This window comes from Rhinopithecus bieti, unplaced genomic scaffold (genome assembly GCF_001698545.2).
Source record: "Rhinopithecus bieti isolate Rb0 unplaced genomic scaffold, ASM169854v2 scaffold_74548, whole genome shotgun sequence".
In the NCBI taxonomy this organism is placed as follows: domain Eukaryota; kingdom Metazoa; phylum Chordata; class Mammalia; order Primates; family Cercopithecidae; genus Rhinopithecus; species Rhinopithecus bieti.
Window position 1 is genome coordinate 363,038 of NW_016828873.1, and position 21,057 is coordinate 384,094.

General features: G+C 40.1%; 1 protein-coding gene across 1 annotated transcript in view; it reads right to left on the bottom strand.

The window, feature by feature from the left end:
• Window positions 1–21,057, bottom strand: part of KDM5A (lysine demethylase 5A) — a 101,045-nt gene that overhangs the window by 69,770 nt on the left and 10,218 nt on the right. The window contains 6 exon segments of the mRNA XM_017864630.1: window positions 757–876; window positions 2,608–2,766; window positions 3,372–3,463; window positions 4,651–4,756; window positions 11,745–11,879; window positions 14,367–14,537. Of these exon segments, the coding sequence (XP_017720119.1) occupies window positions 757–876; window positions 2,608–2,766; window positions 3,372–3,463; window positions 4,651–4,756; window positions 11,745–11,879; window positions 14,367–14,537 (783 nt within the window).

Sequence of the window (21,057 nt, forward strand, 5' to 3'; positions counted from 1 at the left end):
CTGCAGTGAGCAGAGATGGTGCCACTGCACTCCAGCCTGGGCAACAGAGCGAGACTCTGTTTAAAAAAAAAAAAAAATCCAAATATTAGTCAGGTATAGCAGTGCACACCTGTAGTCCCAGCAACTTGGTAGGCTGAGGCAGGAGAATCACTTGGCCCTGAGAGTAGGAGGCTGCAGCGAGCCGAGATCACACCACTGCACTCCAGCCTGGGTGACAGAATGAGACTCCAACTCAAAAAAAAAATAGATTTTACAACAAAGGAGTACATACTGCCACAACAGACAGTGAAAGAAAAATAGATGTCAGGCCCTTGATTTTAAGATGCAGTGTTTCATCATCTTTTTCATGCAGTCCCTGTTTTCTACAAAATAATAAAAGTAAAAGAGAAGGCCGGGCACAGTGGCTCACGCCTGTAATCCCAGCACTTTGGGAGGCCAAGGCAGGCAGATCACAAGGTCAGGAGTTCGAGACCAGCCTGGCCAATATGGTGAAACCCCGTCTCTACTAAAAATACAAAAATTAGCTGGGCATGGTGGCAGGCGCCTGTAATCCCAGCTACTCAGGAGGCTGAGGCAGGAGAATCGCTTGAACCTGGGAGGCAGAGGTTGCAGTGAGCCGAGATTGTGCCACTGCACTCCAGCCTGGGTGACAGAGTAAGATTCCGTCTCGAAAAAAAAAAAAGAGGAAACTGAAGGCTTTGGATTCAGGTAAATCTTTGTACCTCCCCAGACTGACCTAAAAGATAGCTTACTCACATGGACTGGCATATTAAAATAATCAGACTTAAAATTATCTGCCATCTCTCCAAAGCTCTGAAGAGTATACTCTCGTACAGCTTGTTCAAATCCAAAGGCTTCTCGAGGTTTGCTACATTCCTGGAGAGAAAAAATATGTAAGATTCACTCACTGAAACGAAACTGAAGAAAGCTTTAAGGCTCTTAGTTATTAACTTCTTTGATCATTTCCCTAGGTAAAGCAAATCCAATCAACCCTAGACAACAAAACAAATATCCGCTCCTTACAATACAGTATCAGGAAGCATTTTCTACAGTCTCAACTTCATCGTCACAGCCTTCCAACAGGAAGGTGGCACTAAGACAGCTTTAGATCCAGAGGTAGCATTAAGTTCTGGCACCAAGACAAACATCTAAAGGACTGACTTGGAATCATTCTGAGGGATGCCTAACACTCTTGGCACACCAGTGGTTTTGGCCATGGAGAAAATACATGTTCATGGAGGAGGGAAGTGGTGACAGCCACTGGACTGTGAGGATATCAGACTAAGAGAATAGCTTGCTCACACTACCAATCACCATGACCAGTGTCTTAACACAATGACTCACTCAGAGTAGAATTGCCTCTGAATCTTTTAACCTTGAGAATAGTAAATAAGCAGTAATTCAAACAGCATAAAAGGCCTTTGAATGCATTTCCATACACCCAGCCAACACTTTCTCTTTAATGTCCTATCACAGCATTTTGTTAACATAAGTAAACAGACTGGGCATTTCACGACAATGACAGTACTACAGTCTTTCACTAAGAAAAATTTAGCACAATCAAGTAAAAATTTGGGCAAGCTAAAAGATACCATCAGGGCCCAGCACAGTGGCTCGCATCTGTAATCCCAGCACTTTGGAAGGTCAAGGCAGCTGGACCACTTGAGTCCAGGAGTTTAGACCAGGCTGGCCAACATGGTAAAACCTTGTCTCTACAAAAAAATACAAAAATTAGCTGGGCGTGGTGGCGTACATCTGTAGGGAGGCTGAGCTGGGAGTATCACCTGAGCCCAGACGTCAGAAGTTGCAGTGAGCTGAGATCGTGCCACTGCACTGTAGCCTGGGTGAGAGGCTGTAGACCCTGTCTCAAAAAAGTAAACAAATAAATAGTAAATAAATAAAAGATATCATCAATTTATTTAATAGCATGAAATTGGATGCATAAATCCCAAGTTCTACAGTTTCATGTCTGGTTATACTTTTAATTAATAGAGAAAAAACAATCTATGCTTTTCTTCATTTTTATTGTTGTCCAGCAATATAATAAAGTCTCATTATCTGCAGCAATAAACAGAATGACCTAACCAACAGTCCGAAAAAGAACCTTTCAAAGGCAAGCTACCACAACACAATTGTTACATTTCCATTCAATATAAATATTTTAAGCCCTGGAAATTGACTAGGCGCGGTGGCTCATGCCTGTAATCCCAGCACTTTGGGAAGCCAAGGCAGGCAGATCACGAGGTCAAGAGACTGAGACTATCCTGGCCAACATGGTGAAACCATGGTCTCTACTAAAAATACAAAAATTAGCTGGGCGTATGGCTCACGCCTGTAGTCCCAGCTACTTGGGTGGCTGAGGCAGGAGAATCGCTTGAACCCAGGAGGTGGAGGTCGCAGTGAGCTGAGATCACGCCATTGCATTCCAGCCTGGTGACAAAGCAATACACCATCTCAAAAAAAGAAAAGTCCCGGAAATTTTAAACACCACATAAGGAAGAGAGAATGACAAAAGGAAACATATTTGGGAATATGTTTACATGTATGTGTACATGCATGTATTATTGTTTTTAGTTAAAAAAGGATCCACAGAGGTTAGACTTGTACCTCAGCGACACATTTAGGACACCTCCAGTCTCCTTTGGGCACATCAGGTAGTGGAGGAATGAGACAAAATGTATGATAGCTGTCATCACATCCGTCACACAAAAGCAACTTATCTTCATTGTTTCCCCGACCACAAAACATACAAACATAGAGATCAACCTGTTAAAAAAATAAAAATAAAAGTCTATTTTCCATAATACTAAATTTTTACCAGGAACTCCTTAGCTGAAACAAACAAAATAATGCAACCGAAAAGTAAACATAACTTAAATCCTGAATGTCTATTTCAAGAAATTGTATTTAAACAGCTTTTCACAAAACTCCCTAAATTTTCTTCCAGAGTTTTTACAAGCAAGTTAATAAAAGTATATCAAGTTGTTAAAGAAAGACTACAAATCTAGGGTATTTGAAAATCAATTTACATATATTTTTTAAAATACCATGTCCTTCTTCCCATATACGAATACTCTTTGATAGAGAATGAATACCGAGACTGTCTATAATAGAACTCAATGATTACACAGATTTATTTTCAGGCTCTCACTTGGTTACCCATAAGGTATATGACTTACAGGAAGCAGCCTACGTACATAGGACAAAGCAAGGTTAACAACATAAACAAAAGCTGTAACTTCATAGATTTGCCATCAAGTCTTCTAACCAAATGAGCTAACTAAATACATACCAAGATATACCAGGATAGAAAGTGCAAAACTATAATAAAAATAAATCCTTTCCCTCCTGACAGACCCCAAAACACTTACAAAGTTAACAGAGAGAGTGCCTTTCCGTTGTCTCATTTGCATGTTAAATGCGTCTGACCTGTTGGTAACTTTTCGTCTTCGGGTGACCTCATCTTGAAATAAAAAGTTATACAATAATAGTAAAAACTAATGTTGAGAGCTTACTATGGACGAGACACTATTTAAAATTATTTAAATTAGTTAAAATCTTACAACTGTTTATCTATCTAGAGGTAGATATACTATTTATTATCTCTCACTGAAGATGAAGAACCTGAGGTACAGCGAAGTTAATAACTTGCTCAAAATCATACAGCAAGGCAGATTTAAGATTCTAATCCAGTCACGTAGGATCCAGAGAGCTTACCCATTAATGCTGTATTTGTATGCAGTACGTACTACATACAACCCACAGGTATTACTTGGGGGAACTCCCAAATTAGGGACTAAGTTCTAAGACTGTTGACAGCCAATACTATAATTACAAGAATAACAAAAATAAAGTACTTAATTCTTCAAAAGGAAATATTATCATTATTACAATGTATCTAGTAAGTCTTATTACATGGGATGTTTTAAGAGAGATGGAACAATATTATTTAATCTTCTAGAGTTCAGTCCACTATCTGAATTGTATGATTTAACTACACATCTAAGTACATAGTAATTAGTATTTGTGACTGTAGCATTTCATTAAGTTCTTGTATAGTTAAAACATATCCAGCCTAACCTTTGTTAAACGGTTTTAAAATTGCCATGTTACATAAAGAGAACAGTGGAACCTGATCTTTGCACGAGCAGTTCTACCGACAAAAAACTTCCAAGCATGAAGCCGAGAGTACTAGACTTACTAAAGAAAACAGTTTATTCAAATGAACTGACATATCAAGGACAATTATTTTTAAAATCAAAATTATGGTTAGAATTTTAAAATTCTAAGTTTCCCCCAGCATATGTTGATACTAAGAGTCACAAGCTTTAGCTCACTAGGTAAGAACCATTAATTCCACCATTCTCTCATAAACCAGCCTTTAGAAACTGCAATAAATTTGTGTCATATATTAGATACAGAGAAGGAAAATCCTCCCCTCCAAAATCATAAAAATTCAACATAAGATTGCTCTTCACCCCTTAAATTTAAGATATCTGGCATTAAAAAAGGTGATGTGCCTGGGAACTTCATTGCAACTTTACAATTTTTAAGAAATTCCCAGCACAGACTGCAATTCAAGTATCATTTGAATGTTTTTACAACCATATTCTACCTTATCTCTTTTCATAATCAAATAACAAATCTTACCTTCTTTATCTTTTGTTCCCATTGCCAGGCCCACAACCTTGGGCCCAGCCCCAAAAATCTGAAGTTTCTTCAATTCCGTGTTTCTATTCACATCTCCAGATTCTGACTAAAAAATAAGCAAAATTCACGTTGGCATAATTACGCTGATTCATGCATTTATTTTTTTACCCCAGAAAAGTTTCAGGATCCTCTTCAAAACGAAAGAACAAATTATTGAATTTCCTTTCTGTAAATCCACTCGCTGCCTCATTACCACAGTTGAAAACAGTCACCAAAACACCATGCACCCAGATTCCTTTCCACAAAATAAAATTCGTGTATGACTCATAAAAGCACAGTTGTCAAGCTGTCTAAAGACAGACACTGCCGGTTATCACACCACAGAAATCCCCACCTCTAACTTGCTACTGGACACCTGTATTTGATTAGAGGGCATCTCAGAACATGAACTGTGACTGTCCTAAGCCAATCATACTAACCTCATTTTTCTTTGTTGGTGATGACCAACAAAGGGGTGGGAATGTGATCCAGTTCTAGCCATTGGGACATTAAAAAATTGTACTGGAATCCCCTGGGAAAGATTGCCATCTTCTAATAAAAGGCAAATGGCCAGGCACAGTGGTTCACACCTGTAATACTAACACATTGGGAGGCCAAGGCAGGTGGATCATTTGAGTTCAGTAGTTACAGACCAGCCTGGGCAACACAGGGAAACCCCATTTCGACAAAAAGTACAAAAATTAGCCAGGCATGGTGGTGTGCATCTGTAGTCCCAGCTACTTGGGAGGCTGAGGTTGGAGGATCACTTGAGTTTGAGAGGCTGAGGCAGTGAGGTGAGATCATGCTGCTGAACTCCACCCTGGGCGACAGATGAGACCCTAAATCAATCAATCAACGGGAAAGCTTCTCCAAGCCTGGGCGACACAGTGACCCCCCGTCTCTACCAAAAAAAAAAAAATTAAAAATTGTCTGCGCATGGTGGCACGCACCTGAAGTCCTAGCTACCCAGGAGACTGAGGCAGGAGGATCACTTGAAGCCCTGGAGTTCAAGGCTGCAGTGAGCCGTGATTGTCCTACCACACTTCAGCCTGGGTGACAGAAAAAGACTATGTGTCAAAAAAAAAAAAAAAAAGGAAAGCATCTTAAAGAATAAGTCCTTTTGGAGGCCGGGTGCAGTGGCTCACACCTGTAATCCCAGCACTTTGGGAGGCTGAGGCGGGTGGATCACGAGGCCAGGAGTTCGAAACCAGCCCGTCCAATATGGTAAAAACCCATCTCTACTAAAAATACAAAAATTAGCCGGGCATGGTGGTGCACGCCTATAGTCCCAGCTACTCGGGAGGCTGAGGCAGAATTGCTTGAACCCAGGAGGTGCACGTTGCAGTGAGCTGAGAATGAGCCACTGCACTCCAGCCTGGATGACAGAGTGAGACTCCGTCTCAAAAAAAAAGAAGTTCTTTTGCCCCAACTACCTTCCTTCCTGCTAAGGGACTCAGTCTGGTGAAAACAGGGTGCTAGACTCTGCAGCAGCCATACCACAACTGGGAGGAAATTTATTACCCACACACTGAAGAAAGCAAGACAGACAAATGGAAAGAACCTGGGCCCTTGACCAATCCTAGAACTACTTAGCTCTGGAAACCTTATGTAAAAATGTATTCTTCTGTGAAAAATTAATTATTAATGTTTAAGCTACTATCACTTGGCATCCTAATACCTGAAAGTGAGAACATCCTGACAGATACTGGTATTCAATCTTGAATTAAGATTAACCATAATCTGGCCGGGCATGGTGGCTCAAGCCTGTAATCCCAGCACTTTGGGAGGCCGAGGTGGGAGGATCACAAAGTCAGGAGATCGAGACCATCCTGGCTAACACGGTGAAACCCCGTCTCTACTAAAAGTACAAAAAACTAGCCGGGCGAGGTGGCGGGCACCTGTAGTCCCAGCTACTCGGGAGGCTGAGGCAGGAGAATGGCGTGAACCCGGGAGGCGGAGCTTGCAGTGAGCTGAGATCTGGCCACTGCACTCCAGCTTGGGCGACAGAGCGAGACTCCGTCTCAAAAAAAAAGAAAAAAAAAGATTAACCATAATCTCTGAATATAGACTAACAGCCAAAATTTATTTTAAGTGTATAATAAATAAAGAAAAGCATAAAATAAACCAGGATAAAATATAGACTACTTTATAAGTCTGTGGTTACATAACAAATGATGTATGCAATCTAGACTAACAAAAGATCATATTAAGTACAAAACCTAAATGCCATTTCAATATTTATCTTTAAACTTTTGTAGACTGATTTGGTTATACTAACCAACTTCTACTGTTAGTTGAACGAGAAATAAACACCACACATTCTTTACCATTATTAAAGCAGAGTACGTAACAATAAAGCTGATGTAAGTTCAGTAAATAGTATGTGCCATATCTAAGTACTTTAATCAATTAGTCCTTACAACAACCTTTTCAGAAAAGCAATAAAGTTCTAAAAAGTAGAATAAAACAACATTCTTTGATCTAAAACTCAAAATAACAAAATTAAAAAGGACCTTCCACCTGAACATTTTAATTCTCTACTTAAAAAATAACAGGCCAGGCACGACGGCTCACATCTGTATATCCCAGCACTTTGGAGGCCAAGGCTGGTGGATCACGAGGTCTGGAATTCAAGACCAGCCTGGACAATACGGTGAAACCTGGTCTCTACTAAAATTACAAAAATTACCTGCACGTGGTGGCAGGCGCCTGTAATTCCAGCTACTCGTGAGGCTGAGGCAGGGAACTGCTTGAACCCAGGAGGTGGAGGCTGCAGTGAGCTGAGATCGCGCCACTGTACTCCAGCCTGGGTGACAGAGCAAGACTCCATCTCAAAAAATAATAATAAATTTTAAAATAACAATCAAAAGACTACATATTAGATCTCTAAAACAAATTAAAGTAGTGATCACAGGAAATTTTATAGTCTTAAACATTTCAATAAAAACAAAAGAATAAAATTAAATTCCCAACTCAAAACACCAGGAAAAAACTAGAAGATAAACCAAAAGAACTGTGGTGCTGGATTAGAGCTGGATTAGAGGATGAATGCAAAATATCAAGTTATAACTTTTTAAAAATTTATTTTCTAGCCCTGACCATTTAAAAGAGCCTAGAAGCAATGACATCCCAGTGGGAACAAGCAGACCGTGTGCTCAGATCATGGTTTCTAAATACCATTTCAAACACATAAATGAACTACGATCCCTAGTAGAAATTTCAGACATAACAGCAGCCAGCACTTGCTTAAAGACTGGACACGGAGTATAGGGAAATAAAGAAATCAAGGAATTTAATTCATTTGATTCATTCAAAGGCTTTAATGGTTGGGCACCGTGGTTCATGCCTGTAATCCCAGCACTTTGGGAGCCCAAAGCAGGCAGATCACTTGAGCCCAGGAATTTGAGAACAACCTTGGCAACATGGCAAAACCCTGTCTCTACAAACACACAAAAATTAGCTGAGTGGTGGTATGTACTTATGGTCCTAGCTACCTGGGAGGCTGAGGTGGGAGGATGGCTTTAGCCTAGGAGGCAGAGGTTGTGATTACCCAAGACTGCACCACTGCACGCCAGCCTGGGTGACAGAGTCACACGCTGTCTCAAAAAAAAGGCCAGGGGAAGTGGGAAGGAAGGAGGAAGGGAGGAAGGGATGAAGGGAGGGAGGGAGGAAACAAGGAGAGAAGGAAGAGATGATAATACATTATCTTTCAGATGTATTGAATTTGGCATACCTGTGCTATAGCCAATAATAAGTGCACACGTATACGTACACACACACCCCGGTGAAAAGAAAAGGATGGATGTTAACACAGATTTGGGCTGGGTGCGATGGTTCACGCCTATAATCCCAACACTTCGGGAGGCTGAGGCAGGCAGATCACTTGAGGCCAGTTCGAGACCAGCCTGGCCAAAATGGTGAAACCCTATCTCTACTAAAAACATAAAAATTGAGCCAGGTGTAGTGGCATGTGCCTGTAATCCCAGCTACTGAGGAGGCTGAGGAAGGAGAATTGTTTGAACTCGGGAGGCAGAGGTCGCAGTGAGCCAAGATCGTGCCACTACACTCCAGCCTGGGTGATAAAGCAAGACTCTCGTCTAAAAAAAAAAATACAAGATTTGAGAGTTCTGAGCATTACAGGTAGTATTTGAAATCCCATGCAGATGAGACAGCTAAGGAGAGTGAAGATGGAAAAGGACCAAAGATACAAAATAAGGGGAAGACAGAAGAGATGACGAAGATGACTAAGGAGTGGTCAGAATATAAGGAGGAAAACCAGAAGAGAGAGCTATCACAAACGAAAGAAAAATCAAGTTAATCTAATTTCAAGGACAGGAGTCAACAACCACATTAAATGTATACGTGACCAGAGACCAATTAAGATACGAAATAAAAATGAGAATCTCAGAATTTGACAATTAAAAACTCAGTGGTAACTTGGACAGTGCAGTTTCAATAAAATTACTTAGCTCAAAGTTAGATTATAGAGTATAAAAACTAAACAGATGTTGAGGAAACTGAGACAATAAAGACTATTTTTCAAGAAACTTCTCTGTGAAAAGAGGCAAGGACAAGGCATTATGTAAGAAGAGGGCTTTTATGTTTAAGATGATAGAGACTTAAACACATAATGGGAGGAGTGGAATTCAGCAGACAGAGGAAGTGGGAGAGAAAGATTTCTCAGTATGTTGAAATCACTGAAGATGCCAGAAGGGATGGAAGTGGAGGGATTATCCTTGGAGAGAAAGGTACACTCTGCCCACAGAGATAGACAAAGACTAAGTATGAAGACCAGCAGCTTTGTGTATGGTTCCACCAGAAAGCCCTTATATTCTTTCTGAAATAGAAAACTAGGAATGAACGGCAGACATTCAACAGAACAATTAAGTACAAATTATGAGTTGAAAAAATTCTTAATTTCAAATCCTGAAACAGCATATCAACGAATCTGAATACACTGACAATGATCACATTCCATGTAGTCCCCATTTTTTTTTTTTTTTTTTGAGATGGAGTCTCGCTCTGTCGCCCAGATTGGAGTGCAGTGGCACGATCTTGGCTCACTGTAAGCTCCGCCTCCCGGGTTCATGTCATTCTCCTCCCTCAGCCTCCCGAGTAGCTGGGACTACAGGTGCCTGCCACCACACCCAGCTAATTTTTTGTATTTTTAGTAAAGACAGGGTTTCACTGTGTTAGCCAGGATGGTCTCAATCTCCTGACCTCATGATCTGCCTGCCTCAGCCTCCCAAAGTGCTGGGATTACAGGTGTGAGCCACCACACTCGGCCTGTAGTCCCCATTTTTATAATAAAGAAAAACATTAGAAATAGGCAAGACACTCTTCATGGCTTCAAGGTGAATATCAAAAAAAATTTCATCACAAGCTGGTGATTGGTTAGATGGACAGGAGGAACCGGAGCAACTCTTCAAAGCAGAATCACCATGTCAAAGGGACTAGCAATCAGTGTTTACCCAAATCACTGTATACCCAAAGATGATCAGAGATGCTGACACCAATCGCACTAACAAAAAAGACGTAATGACGAAACCAGAGTTTACTAACTTGTAATGGGGTTATCACTTTCCAATGAATTTCCATGAAAGTCACAGTCCTATCCAGGACACCTACCTTTCTATTTTCAAAGAGTACCTAAAAAGCTGGGTATTCAGCAAACATAAATTCAGAAAAAGAAAGGCAGAAATGGCATAACGGAGAGACAGTCCCTGATCTGTAGAAAAGCAAGAAGTATTAATAGTCTGCCTCTCCAGTCCTCTTCTCTACACAACCCCAGATTCAGTGTCTCTTGTTAACAGCAGTTTTATCCTGCTTCTCTGATACCCACTTTTGATGCTAATCATTCCCACCTCTATACTACATTGTTTCCTTAAATGTTAAAATCGCTGGGCACGGTGGCTCACGCCTATAATCCCAGCATTTTGGGAGGCCGAGATGGGTGGATCACAAGGTCAGGAGATCAAGACCATCCTGGCTAACACGGTGAAACCCTGTCTCACACAAAAAATTAGCTGGGTGAGGTGGCAGGCGCCTGTAGTCCCAGCTACTCGGGAGGCTGAGGCAGGAGAATGGCGTGGGCCCGGGAGGCAGAAGCTTGTAGTGAGCCGAGATCGCGCCACTGCACTCCAGCCTGGCGTGACAGAGTGAGACTCCGTCTCAAAAAAAAAAAAAAAAAAAAAGTTAAAATCAACGATTAGGTTTCAGTGATGTTGCTTTTTGTCCTGCTCCATCTATATGTTAACGTACATGGATTAAATCTTAGGAGTTCTAAGGGCACCTCACTTTCTCAGTCTCCAAACTTGTCTTTACTGAAAACCTTAAAAGACCACAGAGAAAAGGAAACAGGGGTTTGAAAGAGAAGTAAAGCTTGGGAAAAAAAGAAAAAAGAAAAGAAAGAAAAGAAAAATAGGGGAAGGAGGGAATCAGACAAAAAATAAATTAGGGCATTTTTCATCTGATGTATTAGGCTTTGAAATTATTTTAGGTTACATGAACACTACAGTAGTTAAACTGGAATGGCTCAGACACTAAGAAATTTACACTCTGGTTCTTAAAGGAATGGTGGGTGAAAAATAAAACCACACTTTCCTATTCATCTCACTTCTGCTAACATAAAAATAAAATGTATTAGAATTCATCCGCATGTCTATAAAATTGGTACTACGCTATCTGGGATCACCCTCTATCATCCCTGTCAAAACTGCTAAAATTAACAAAGAACTTTCTAAATCAAATTACACCACATTTCACAATTTATTCTCCATTCATCTCAAAAGTAAATAAAAATACGGCTCAAGTTTTAAAGAACGACAGTATATGAGTGGCCTCCCATGACCAGGTAACTGTTCCACGCAGTTATGCACTTAAAACTCCCATTAAAAATGGCCCATAAGCCAGGCACAGCAGCGCACACCAAGCAGCACTGCTCAAGAGGCTGAGGCAAGAGGATCACTTGAGCCAAAGAGTTCAAGGCCAGCGTGGGCAACATCACGAGACTGCCTATTTACAGAAGAAAAAAAAAAGCCCATAGACATTGATACCTGAGACTTCACACGTCGTGTTCTCTTCGGCAGAGTGTTCGTTCTTGTGCCTGGCTCTGGGGAAGTCTGGGTATCGGTGCTGAGAACCTCAGGCTCCACTTTTTCTTTAAGATCTAAATTAGGCATCTGGACACCCTAAAAGATCAGAGCACAGAAAGAGATAAGAAATCACGCTGGAGAATCAGTGGAAAAATAATAAATTGCCAATGAATCCCTAAAACTACATAAAACTGGATCACAATTATCTCCCAAACTGACGTACAGCTATCCCTACCAAAATCCTGGCAGGCTTTTTGTTGTTGTTAAAACTGAAAGCTGACCCTAAAACTTACGTGGAAATGTAAGTTGTTTAGAAATTTTGAAAAAGAACCAAAAAACTTAACACTACTGAATATCAACATTTACCATAAAGCTATAGTACTCAAGACAATGTAGTACTGGTTTTAGGGTCGATATATAAATCAATGCAACAAAAACAGAGTCCAGAAATAAACCCACACATTTATGGTCAACTGATTTCCAACAAAGATGGTGAGTTAAATCAGTGGGAAAAGGATAGCCTTTTAAACAAATGGTGCTGGTACTACTCAATATTCATATATCCCCTTCCCCACCAAAAAATAAACTTACATCTTCACCTCATACTATACACACAAAAAAAGCCTCAAAATGCATCACTGACCAAAATATAAAAGCCAAAACTGTAAAATTTCTAGATTAAAGCAAAGAAGAAAATCTCTGTGACCTTGGAAAAGATTCCTTAAATATGACACCAAAAGTACAATCCATAGAAGGAAAAAATAAATAAATAAATGGTTCTTCAAAAGTCACCATTACAAAATGAAAAGATAACAGTAGGAGAAAACATCTATAAATCATTTACCTGGTAAAGGACTAGTACACAAACTGTATAACAAACTCACAAGTATAAGACAACCCAATTTTAAAAAGATCTGAACAGACACTTCACCAAGATATACAAACAGCTAATATGAATATGAAAACAGGCACATCACTAGTCATTAGAGAAATGCAAATTAAAACCACAGTAAGACATCACTATACAACTAACTAGAATGGCTATAATTTTAAAAACTGACAATACCAAGTGTGGCCAGGATATGGAAAAACTAGAAGCCTCGACATTACTGGTGGGAAGTAAAAAGATTCAGCCACTTTGGAAAACAACTTGGCAGTTCTAAAAAATTTACACCGGCCGGGTGTGGTGGCTCACACCTATAATCTTGGCATTTTGGGAGGCCAAGACAGGCGGTTCACTCGCAGTCAGGAGTTAGAGACCAGCCTGGCCAACACGGTGAAACCCTGTCTTTACTAAAAATACAAAAATTAGCTGGGGGTGGTGGCGTGCACCTGTAGTCCCAGCTACTCTGCTCAGGAGGCTGAGGTAGGAGAATCGCTTGAACCCAGGAGGCGGAGGTTGCAGTGAGCCGAGTTCATGCCACTGCACTCTAGCCTGGGTGACAGAGTGAGATTCCATCTCAAAAAAAAAAAAAAAAAATTTACACATACACTTACCATAAAACCCAGCAATTCCACTCCCAAGTATCTACCCAAGAAAAATGAAAACATATGTCAACTTAAAGACTTGTATATGAATATTCATAGTAGTCATAAACTGGAAACAATCTAAATGTCCATCAACTGGTAAATGGATAAACAAAATGTGGTATATCCATACAATGGAGTATTATTCAGCCATAAAAATTTAGTACGGACACATGCTATAACATGGCTGAACTTTTTTTTTTTGAGACAGGGTCTCACTCTGTCACCCAGGCTGGAGTGCAGTGGCACTATCTCAGCTTACTGCAACCTCCATTTCCCAGCCTGAAGCAATCCTCCTACCTCAGCCTCTGGAGTAGCTGGGACCACAGGCGCACACCACCACATCTGGTTAATTTTTTGTATTTTCAGTAGAGATGGGGTTTTGCCATGATGCCCAGGCTGGTCCCAAACTCCTGGCCTCAAACGATCCACCCACCTCAGCCTCCCACAGTGCTAGGATTACAGGCATTAGCCACCGCATTCAGCCAACATGGCTGAACTTTGAAAACATTAGGCTAAGTGAAAAAAGCTAGACACAAAATCATATTGTATGATTACACCTAGGTGACAGTTCTAGAAAAGGCAAACTATAGAGCCAGAAAGCAGGTCAGGAATTGCCTGTGTGTGGGGGTGGAACAGGAACCAACTACAAACGCACAAGAGAATTTTGGGGGCTAGTGGAAGTGCTCTGAAACTGGATCCCAGTCATTGCTGCATAAATGTAGAAATTTATTAAAGCTTACCGACTGTGCACCCACAAAGGGTGAATTCTATGGTATATAAATTATACGTAATAAAGCTGTTTTAAAAAATTCATGAAACAGTTTTCAAAAGATTTCAGTCATAAAGGTTTATTTTAAATAAATAAGAAAACATTCTTCATTTCCATTATTCTTTATCTTGTAAACCATCAAAATAGCTAAGATTTTGCACTATGATACACACTTTGCTTCCCCAAATTTTGGTGCCTGCTAACTTGGGTTAAACGAAGTCTAAAGTTTATACTTGGGCAAACTGGATTTATCAACTTCTTCTAAACAGAATCATGCATCTCACCATAAGGCTCACACCAGACTGGAAAAGCTCATATGGGTAGAGAATTCTCTCATAATGTGACTTCAAAAGAGACCCAGTTCCTTTTCCTGGCAGATATCCCAAGCGACTACCCACTTTAGACCATTTCTTCTCTTTGGTGACCACTTCAAAACCTCCTTTGCTGGCAACAATCTGAAAAGAAAGTAAAAGTTGCTTAGAGAAAAAAATATAGATTCAAGCATCCTGACTCTTAAGTCTTGTCTACTAAACAGAAAAATTATTCAGGGCTTAAATTTCAAATTTCCTTTCAATGAATATCTAACCAAACTGACACCTGTCAACATTTGGAGTAAGAAATAGAAACAATGCTTTTCAGAGGTTTAAAATGTAATTAACATTATGCCTACCTTCAAACCAAGCATTCAAAAATATTTAATGAATTAATACTCTGTACAGTATGTACCGTGAGAAAACTAAACACATGTATAGACAGACTATCTACTTAAGGAACTCACAATATGAAATAAGAATAAAAACAGATAAAAAATTGACATGAAAATAAATATGCTATACAATACAAAATAAATCCTGAAATTAGAAATAACCAAGTAACTTACAGAACTTAACAAAAACGTCAATCAAATCATGAATACAGAGGACAGTTTTGAAGCACAGGCTACAATTTTTCAAAAGGACAAGAGTTTTACATGGAAGATTATAAAGGAACACTGAGGATAGATTACCTTGCAGTAGATGTACTGATATGGGGTACAGAGTATATTGAGGTAGAAAACGAGATAAATTGGCTAACTTGGCTGAGCGGTCACATCAAGCCAGACACTCCACAGAACACGTAGTTCAAAGCTCCTCAACGTCCAGGAGCTGTTATTATACATCTCTTAGGCTCTAAAACACAGTCATGCACTGCGTAACATTTTGGTCAAAGACAGACCGCATCCCATAAGATCATAATACCATATTCTTACTGAACCTTTGTGTTTAGATACACACACAAATACTTACCATTGTGTTACACTGCCTACAGTGTTCAGTACAGTAACACGCTGGACACTTTTGTAGTCTAGAAGCAACAGGCTACACCACAAAGCCTAGGTGTGCAGTAGGCCACACCATCTGGGTTTGTATAAGTACATTCTGGGATGTTTGCACAATAATGAAATCCCCATGTTTTTCAGAATATATCCCTATCATTAAGTGACACAATTGCAGAGGCAGTTTTCAATTTCACTGAGAATAAAGGGGACTGTGACACAGTGTTTGAACTCAGTTTCTCCTATTTGATTTAGTATATACTACTGTATCTTACTACATAAAAAAAAAATAAAGCCAGGCACAGTGGCTCACATCTGTAATTCTAACACTTTGGGAGGCCAAGGCAGGAGGGTCGCTTGAGCCCAGGAGTTCCAAACCATGCTGGGCAATATAGTGAGGCCCCCATCTCTACAAAAAAATTTAAAAATAAGTCGGGCAGGGTGGCTCATGCCTGTAATCCCAGGACTTTGGGAGGCAGAGCTGGGCAAACAGCCTGAGTTCAGGAGTTCAAGAGCACCCTGGGCAACATAGTGAAACCCTGTCTCTTCTAAAAAAATATACAAAAAATTAGCCAGGCGTAGTGGTACACGCCTATAATCCCCGCTACTCAGGAGGCTGAGGCCCAAGAATCACTTGAACCCAGGAGGCAAAGGTTGCAGTGAGCTGAGATTGTGCCACTGCACTCCAGCTTGGGCAGTAGAGGGAGACTCCATCTCAGGAAAAAAAAAGAAAATTAACTGGGCAGGTGGTGTACCTGTAGTTCCCAGCTATCTGGAAGGCCAAGGCATGAGGATCAGTTGAGCCCAGGAGATCGAGATCGAGGCTGCAGTGAGCCATGATCACACCTGGCACTCTGACCTGGGTGACCCTGTCTCAAGTGACCCTGTCTCAAAAAAAAAAAAAAAAAAAAGTTAAAAGTTACACATAAAATTACCATATGATCCTGCCATTTCACTTCTAGGTATATACTCAAAGAACTGAAAGGAGGGACTCAAACAGATTCCTGCACACCTGTGTTCACAGCAGCAACATTCTTGAGAGTCAAAACGGAACCAACCCAAGTTTATCAAGATAAATGAATAAATGAAATGTAGGACAATAAACATACAATGGAATATTATTCTGCCTTAAAAAGAAAATTCTGATACATCCCAAACATGAATGAATTTTGAAAATATAAGTAAAATAAGCCAGACACAAAACGATGACTACTGTAAAATTCCATTTATATAAGCTACATAGAGTAAGCAAATTCATAGAGACAGAAAGCTTAATAGAAGTTGCCAGGAGTGGTGGAAGGGAGGAGGTCCTGGAACTATACAGTGGTGATAACTGTACAACACTGTAAATGTACTTAATGCCACTGAACTCTGTATTTTTCACTGCTGATGCTATATATATAATTAAAAAAAAAAAAAAAAGACGAAAAGACGACTCTGGAGCCAGACTGCCAGTATTCAAATTCCAGCTCTGTCACTTAATAGTTATATGACCTTGGCCAGGCCTGGTGGCTCACGTCTGTAATCCCAGCACTTTGGGAGGCCGAGGCAGGCAGATCACCTGAGGTCAGCAGTTTGAGATCAGCCTGGCCAACATGGTGAAATTCCGTCTCAACTAAAAATACCAAAAATTAGCCAAGCATGGTGGCGCACACCTATAATCCCAGCTACTACGGAGGCTGAGGAAGGAGAATCACTTGAACCAGGGAGGAGGAGGTTGCAGTCAGCCAGATTGCACCACTGAACTCCAGCCTGGGCAAGAGCCAGACTCTGTCTCAAGAAAAAAACAAACAAACAAACAAACAACAAACACAGTTATATGACCTTGGCAAAGTTACATAATTTGCAATTCAATTTCCTCACCATCATCAAAATAGTAACAACAGTGCCTACACCTCGTTATGAGATTACTGTGAGGACAAATGAAATAAAATATGAAAAGCACCAGGATAAAATACTATACCAGTGTTGCTATATTATAAATGTCTATGAGTGTGGACAAATGGAGGGAGAGGGTACACATACTAAAAACAAGTGAAGGAAATGTTTTCAACTCTTGTGCTTTATGATGTTATTATAAACAAAGATGAACCTATGGCCAAAGTACAAATTTTCTCTAGTGAATTATCTGAAAGCTTGGCACAAATTCATATGCACAAGAGTTGAACACATCTCTAGTTCCTCAGCTCCTCTTATCACCCGCAAAGAAGCCCTCTCTGTTAAAAGAATCAACCAGGGGAAAATTATACAAAGAAAAAAATTATTTTTCGAAGTTGGTAGCACAGAGAAAGACACAATGAAAGTGGTTTAAATAGAGGGCTGTCCAGAAGCAACTGGATGGATTAGAGTGCCTTTCATTCAACAGGTATCTTTCCAGTGCTTCTATACTGCCCGCTACTATTCTAGGTACCTGGGATACATTTATGAATAAAACAAAGATCTTTGTCCTCATGCAGCTTACATTCTAGTGGAGGAAGACAGACAAAAAACAATGAACATAATATAAAAATTGTGAAGTGATAAATACTGTAGAAGAAATTTAGAAAGCAGTCAAGGGGCCTCCAGGTAACACAGTAAGGATAATCTGAAGTATTAAACGATCGCAAAAAGCCTATTATAAAGGTGAAATCTAAGCAAAGACTTGAAGGGAGTGAAGTAGTTAACTAGCAGATATAAAGGGAACAGACAAAGCAAAGGCTCCGAGTCAGAAGCATGCCTGGAGCATTTGAGGAGAATAAGGAATGACGTGTGGCTAAAGCAAAGTGAACCAGCAGGGAGGAGAAGTAAAGGAACTCAGGGAGGCAACAGGAGCCCTCTTATCTTTACTATCCCATACAATAATAACTGTGACATCATAAACTGCTTTGTATTCAAACCGTTTCAAGCTGAATTTCCCTTAGTCATGATATACCTGCGTGGATCCAGTCATGATATCCCACCTAGTTCTGGTGATTAGTAGCAGCCAGGATACGGCCATGACAAAGGAATGAACTACCTCACAAAGAAAATAAAACCATTACTTTGGCTCCATGCATACAATACTCTAACAATCTAACCAAAAAACTCACAAAACCTAATACCTGTTTTTCTTTGGCTGGCAGATGCAAAGATTATCATAAGTAATTAAAAAATACAAACCAGGCAGGGCACAGTGGCTCATGCCTGTAATCCCAGTACTTTCGGAGGCCAAGGCAAGTGGATTACCTGAGGTCGGGGGTTCGAAACCAGCCTGGTCAACATGGGGAAACGCCATCTCTACTAAAAATATAAAAATTAGCTAGGCATGGTGGCAGGCACCTGTAATCCCAGGTACTTGGGAGGCTGAGGCAGGAGAATCACCTGAACCTAGGAGGCGGGGGTTGCAGTGAGCTGGGATCACGCCACTGCACTCCAGCCTGGGCAACACAGCAAGACTCTGTCTCAAAAATAAATAAAAATAAAAAATATCAACCACTGACTCCAAACATTTGCCATGTAGTGCATCACAACACTGTCCCCAGAAATATCACTATGAACCATGCTCTATAAAAAGACACACAGCATGCACTTGAACTGAACACAATCAAGACAAGCCCTTTATCAAAACTTGACCAAAAAGTAGTATCGCTCAAGACCAAAACGGCTGGGAACAGACAGTTTTAATATACCTGGGGAACAGTCTTCTACTTAAAAGCTCCCTCCAAAAAAATCCACTAAAAGGACAGGAAAGAAACAGAAAGGCATCCTCTCAAGAGGCCAAATAGACCAAGAAAGGAACCAAATACAAACAAATGTAAACAATATTTTGAAACTAGTGATAACTAACAAGCCAAAACAACAAAAACAGACAAACAAAAATTACAAGTTTAAAACTAAGTGCCTTGCAACAGAAGAAAGCCAGAGCAGCTTCTGCAACATAGAATCTGGAAAGGCTTAAGAGGACCTCCTTCCTCCCTTTTCTAAAACAAGGAAAAAAAAAAAGGAAAGTCTTAAGAAGTATTTAAGCAGCAGTAACTCTAAATGTAGGGGTGGCAATGCAGCAGAGAACAGAATTGTGAAAACCTGCATAAAAGCACTTAGACCTCTTCCAGGCAACTATCCCTCTCCAACCCCAGCAGAAAACTGGAGATTTACTCTCAGCATAGTAAGGGATGCTAAACTAAGAAAGCTATAAGTAAGTAAACTAGAGGACCAGCCTAACATGTCTAACATCTAACTAATAAAGAGTCCAAACGAAGAGAAAAAAATGAGTACACAAAATTATCAAAGAATACAGGAAAAATTAGAAGAATCGAAAGAAATGAGTTATCAGATTAGAAAGGTTATTGAGAGCCATAAAAACAGTGAACGAAAATAAACACATACCAATGCATATCACCGTGAAATTTCAAAGCCCTGGGAATAAAGATAACATCCTAAATCTTCAAGAAAAAAAAAGTCACAAAAAAGAATATAGCATCGTTCTTCTCACCAACAAGACAACAGAGTAAAGCTTTCAAAATACTGAAGTAAAATGATTTACAATCTAGACTTTTAAACCCCACCAAACTACTAATAAAGTATAAGAGTAGAACATTTGTACACAAGTAAAAGGTCCTAAAAAATGTATATCCCATTAACCATCTTTCTCATGAAACTAGCAGAAGAAATGTTTCACCAAAATGAGAGTAAACCAAGTAAAAGGAAGACTTACAACAAGGAAAAGAGGCCAAGGAATTCCCAGAATGACAGCAGTAAAAGGAATTTCCAGACTCACAGCTGACCTTAAAAAAACATCCAGTCAGGATTTGAGAGTAAAAAAGCCTCCAGGAAGAATGGCTCCAAGAAAATAAAGCTGATAGATTAGCCGATGGGTAGAAGCATACTGAGAAATGTATACTTCTACTGGGAAATATATTTTTCATGGTATTAATTTCAGATTAATAAATTAATGTAACTACACTAGAAGGGGGACGACGGACATAAACATGGGAAGATTTACACCCATTCTCTCACACTCATTCTCCATCTTTAACAGGAGGAAATCAGTATATGATATTTAAAATCGAGAAATGAAGAAACAGCATAACGAGCATATTACTTGGAAATACGAAGATCAAAATCAGAAACAGCTAAAAGAACTGAAAGTGATTAGTTCTGAGGAGTAGGAATGGGGTGGAGATGAAGGGAGGTGCTGATTTTCATTTTAAGCCCCTTTTTTTTTTTTTTTTTAATAGACAGGGTCTTACTCTGTTGCCCAAGCGGTGCAATCAGAGGTCACTGTAGCCCCGAACTCCTGGACTCAAGGGATTCCCAAGCTTCAGCTTCTCAAGTAGCTGTGACTACAGGCGCGTGCCACCACACGCTAATTTTTTTACGTTATTTGTAGAGACAGGGTCTCCCTATGTCTAGACTGGCAGGTTGATCTAGAATTCCTGGGCTCAAATGATCTTCTTGCCTCGGCCTCCCAAAGTGCTGGGATTACAAATATGAGCTCACTATACCCAGCCAAAGCCTTGTTTTTTAAAAGTGTACTACTTTAATAAAAATAAAAATGTTTTGATGAGAAGGGCTAGACTGAATGCTTCTTGCTGAAGTGGTTATAAAAACTGTAATTATGGCCGGGCGCAGTGGCTCAAGCCTGTAATCCCAGCACTTTGGGAGGCCGAGACGGGCGGATCACGAGGTCAGGAGATCGAGAC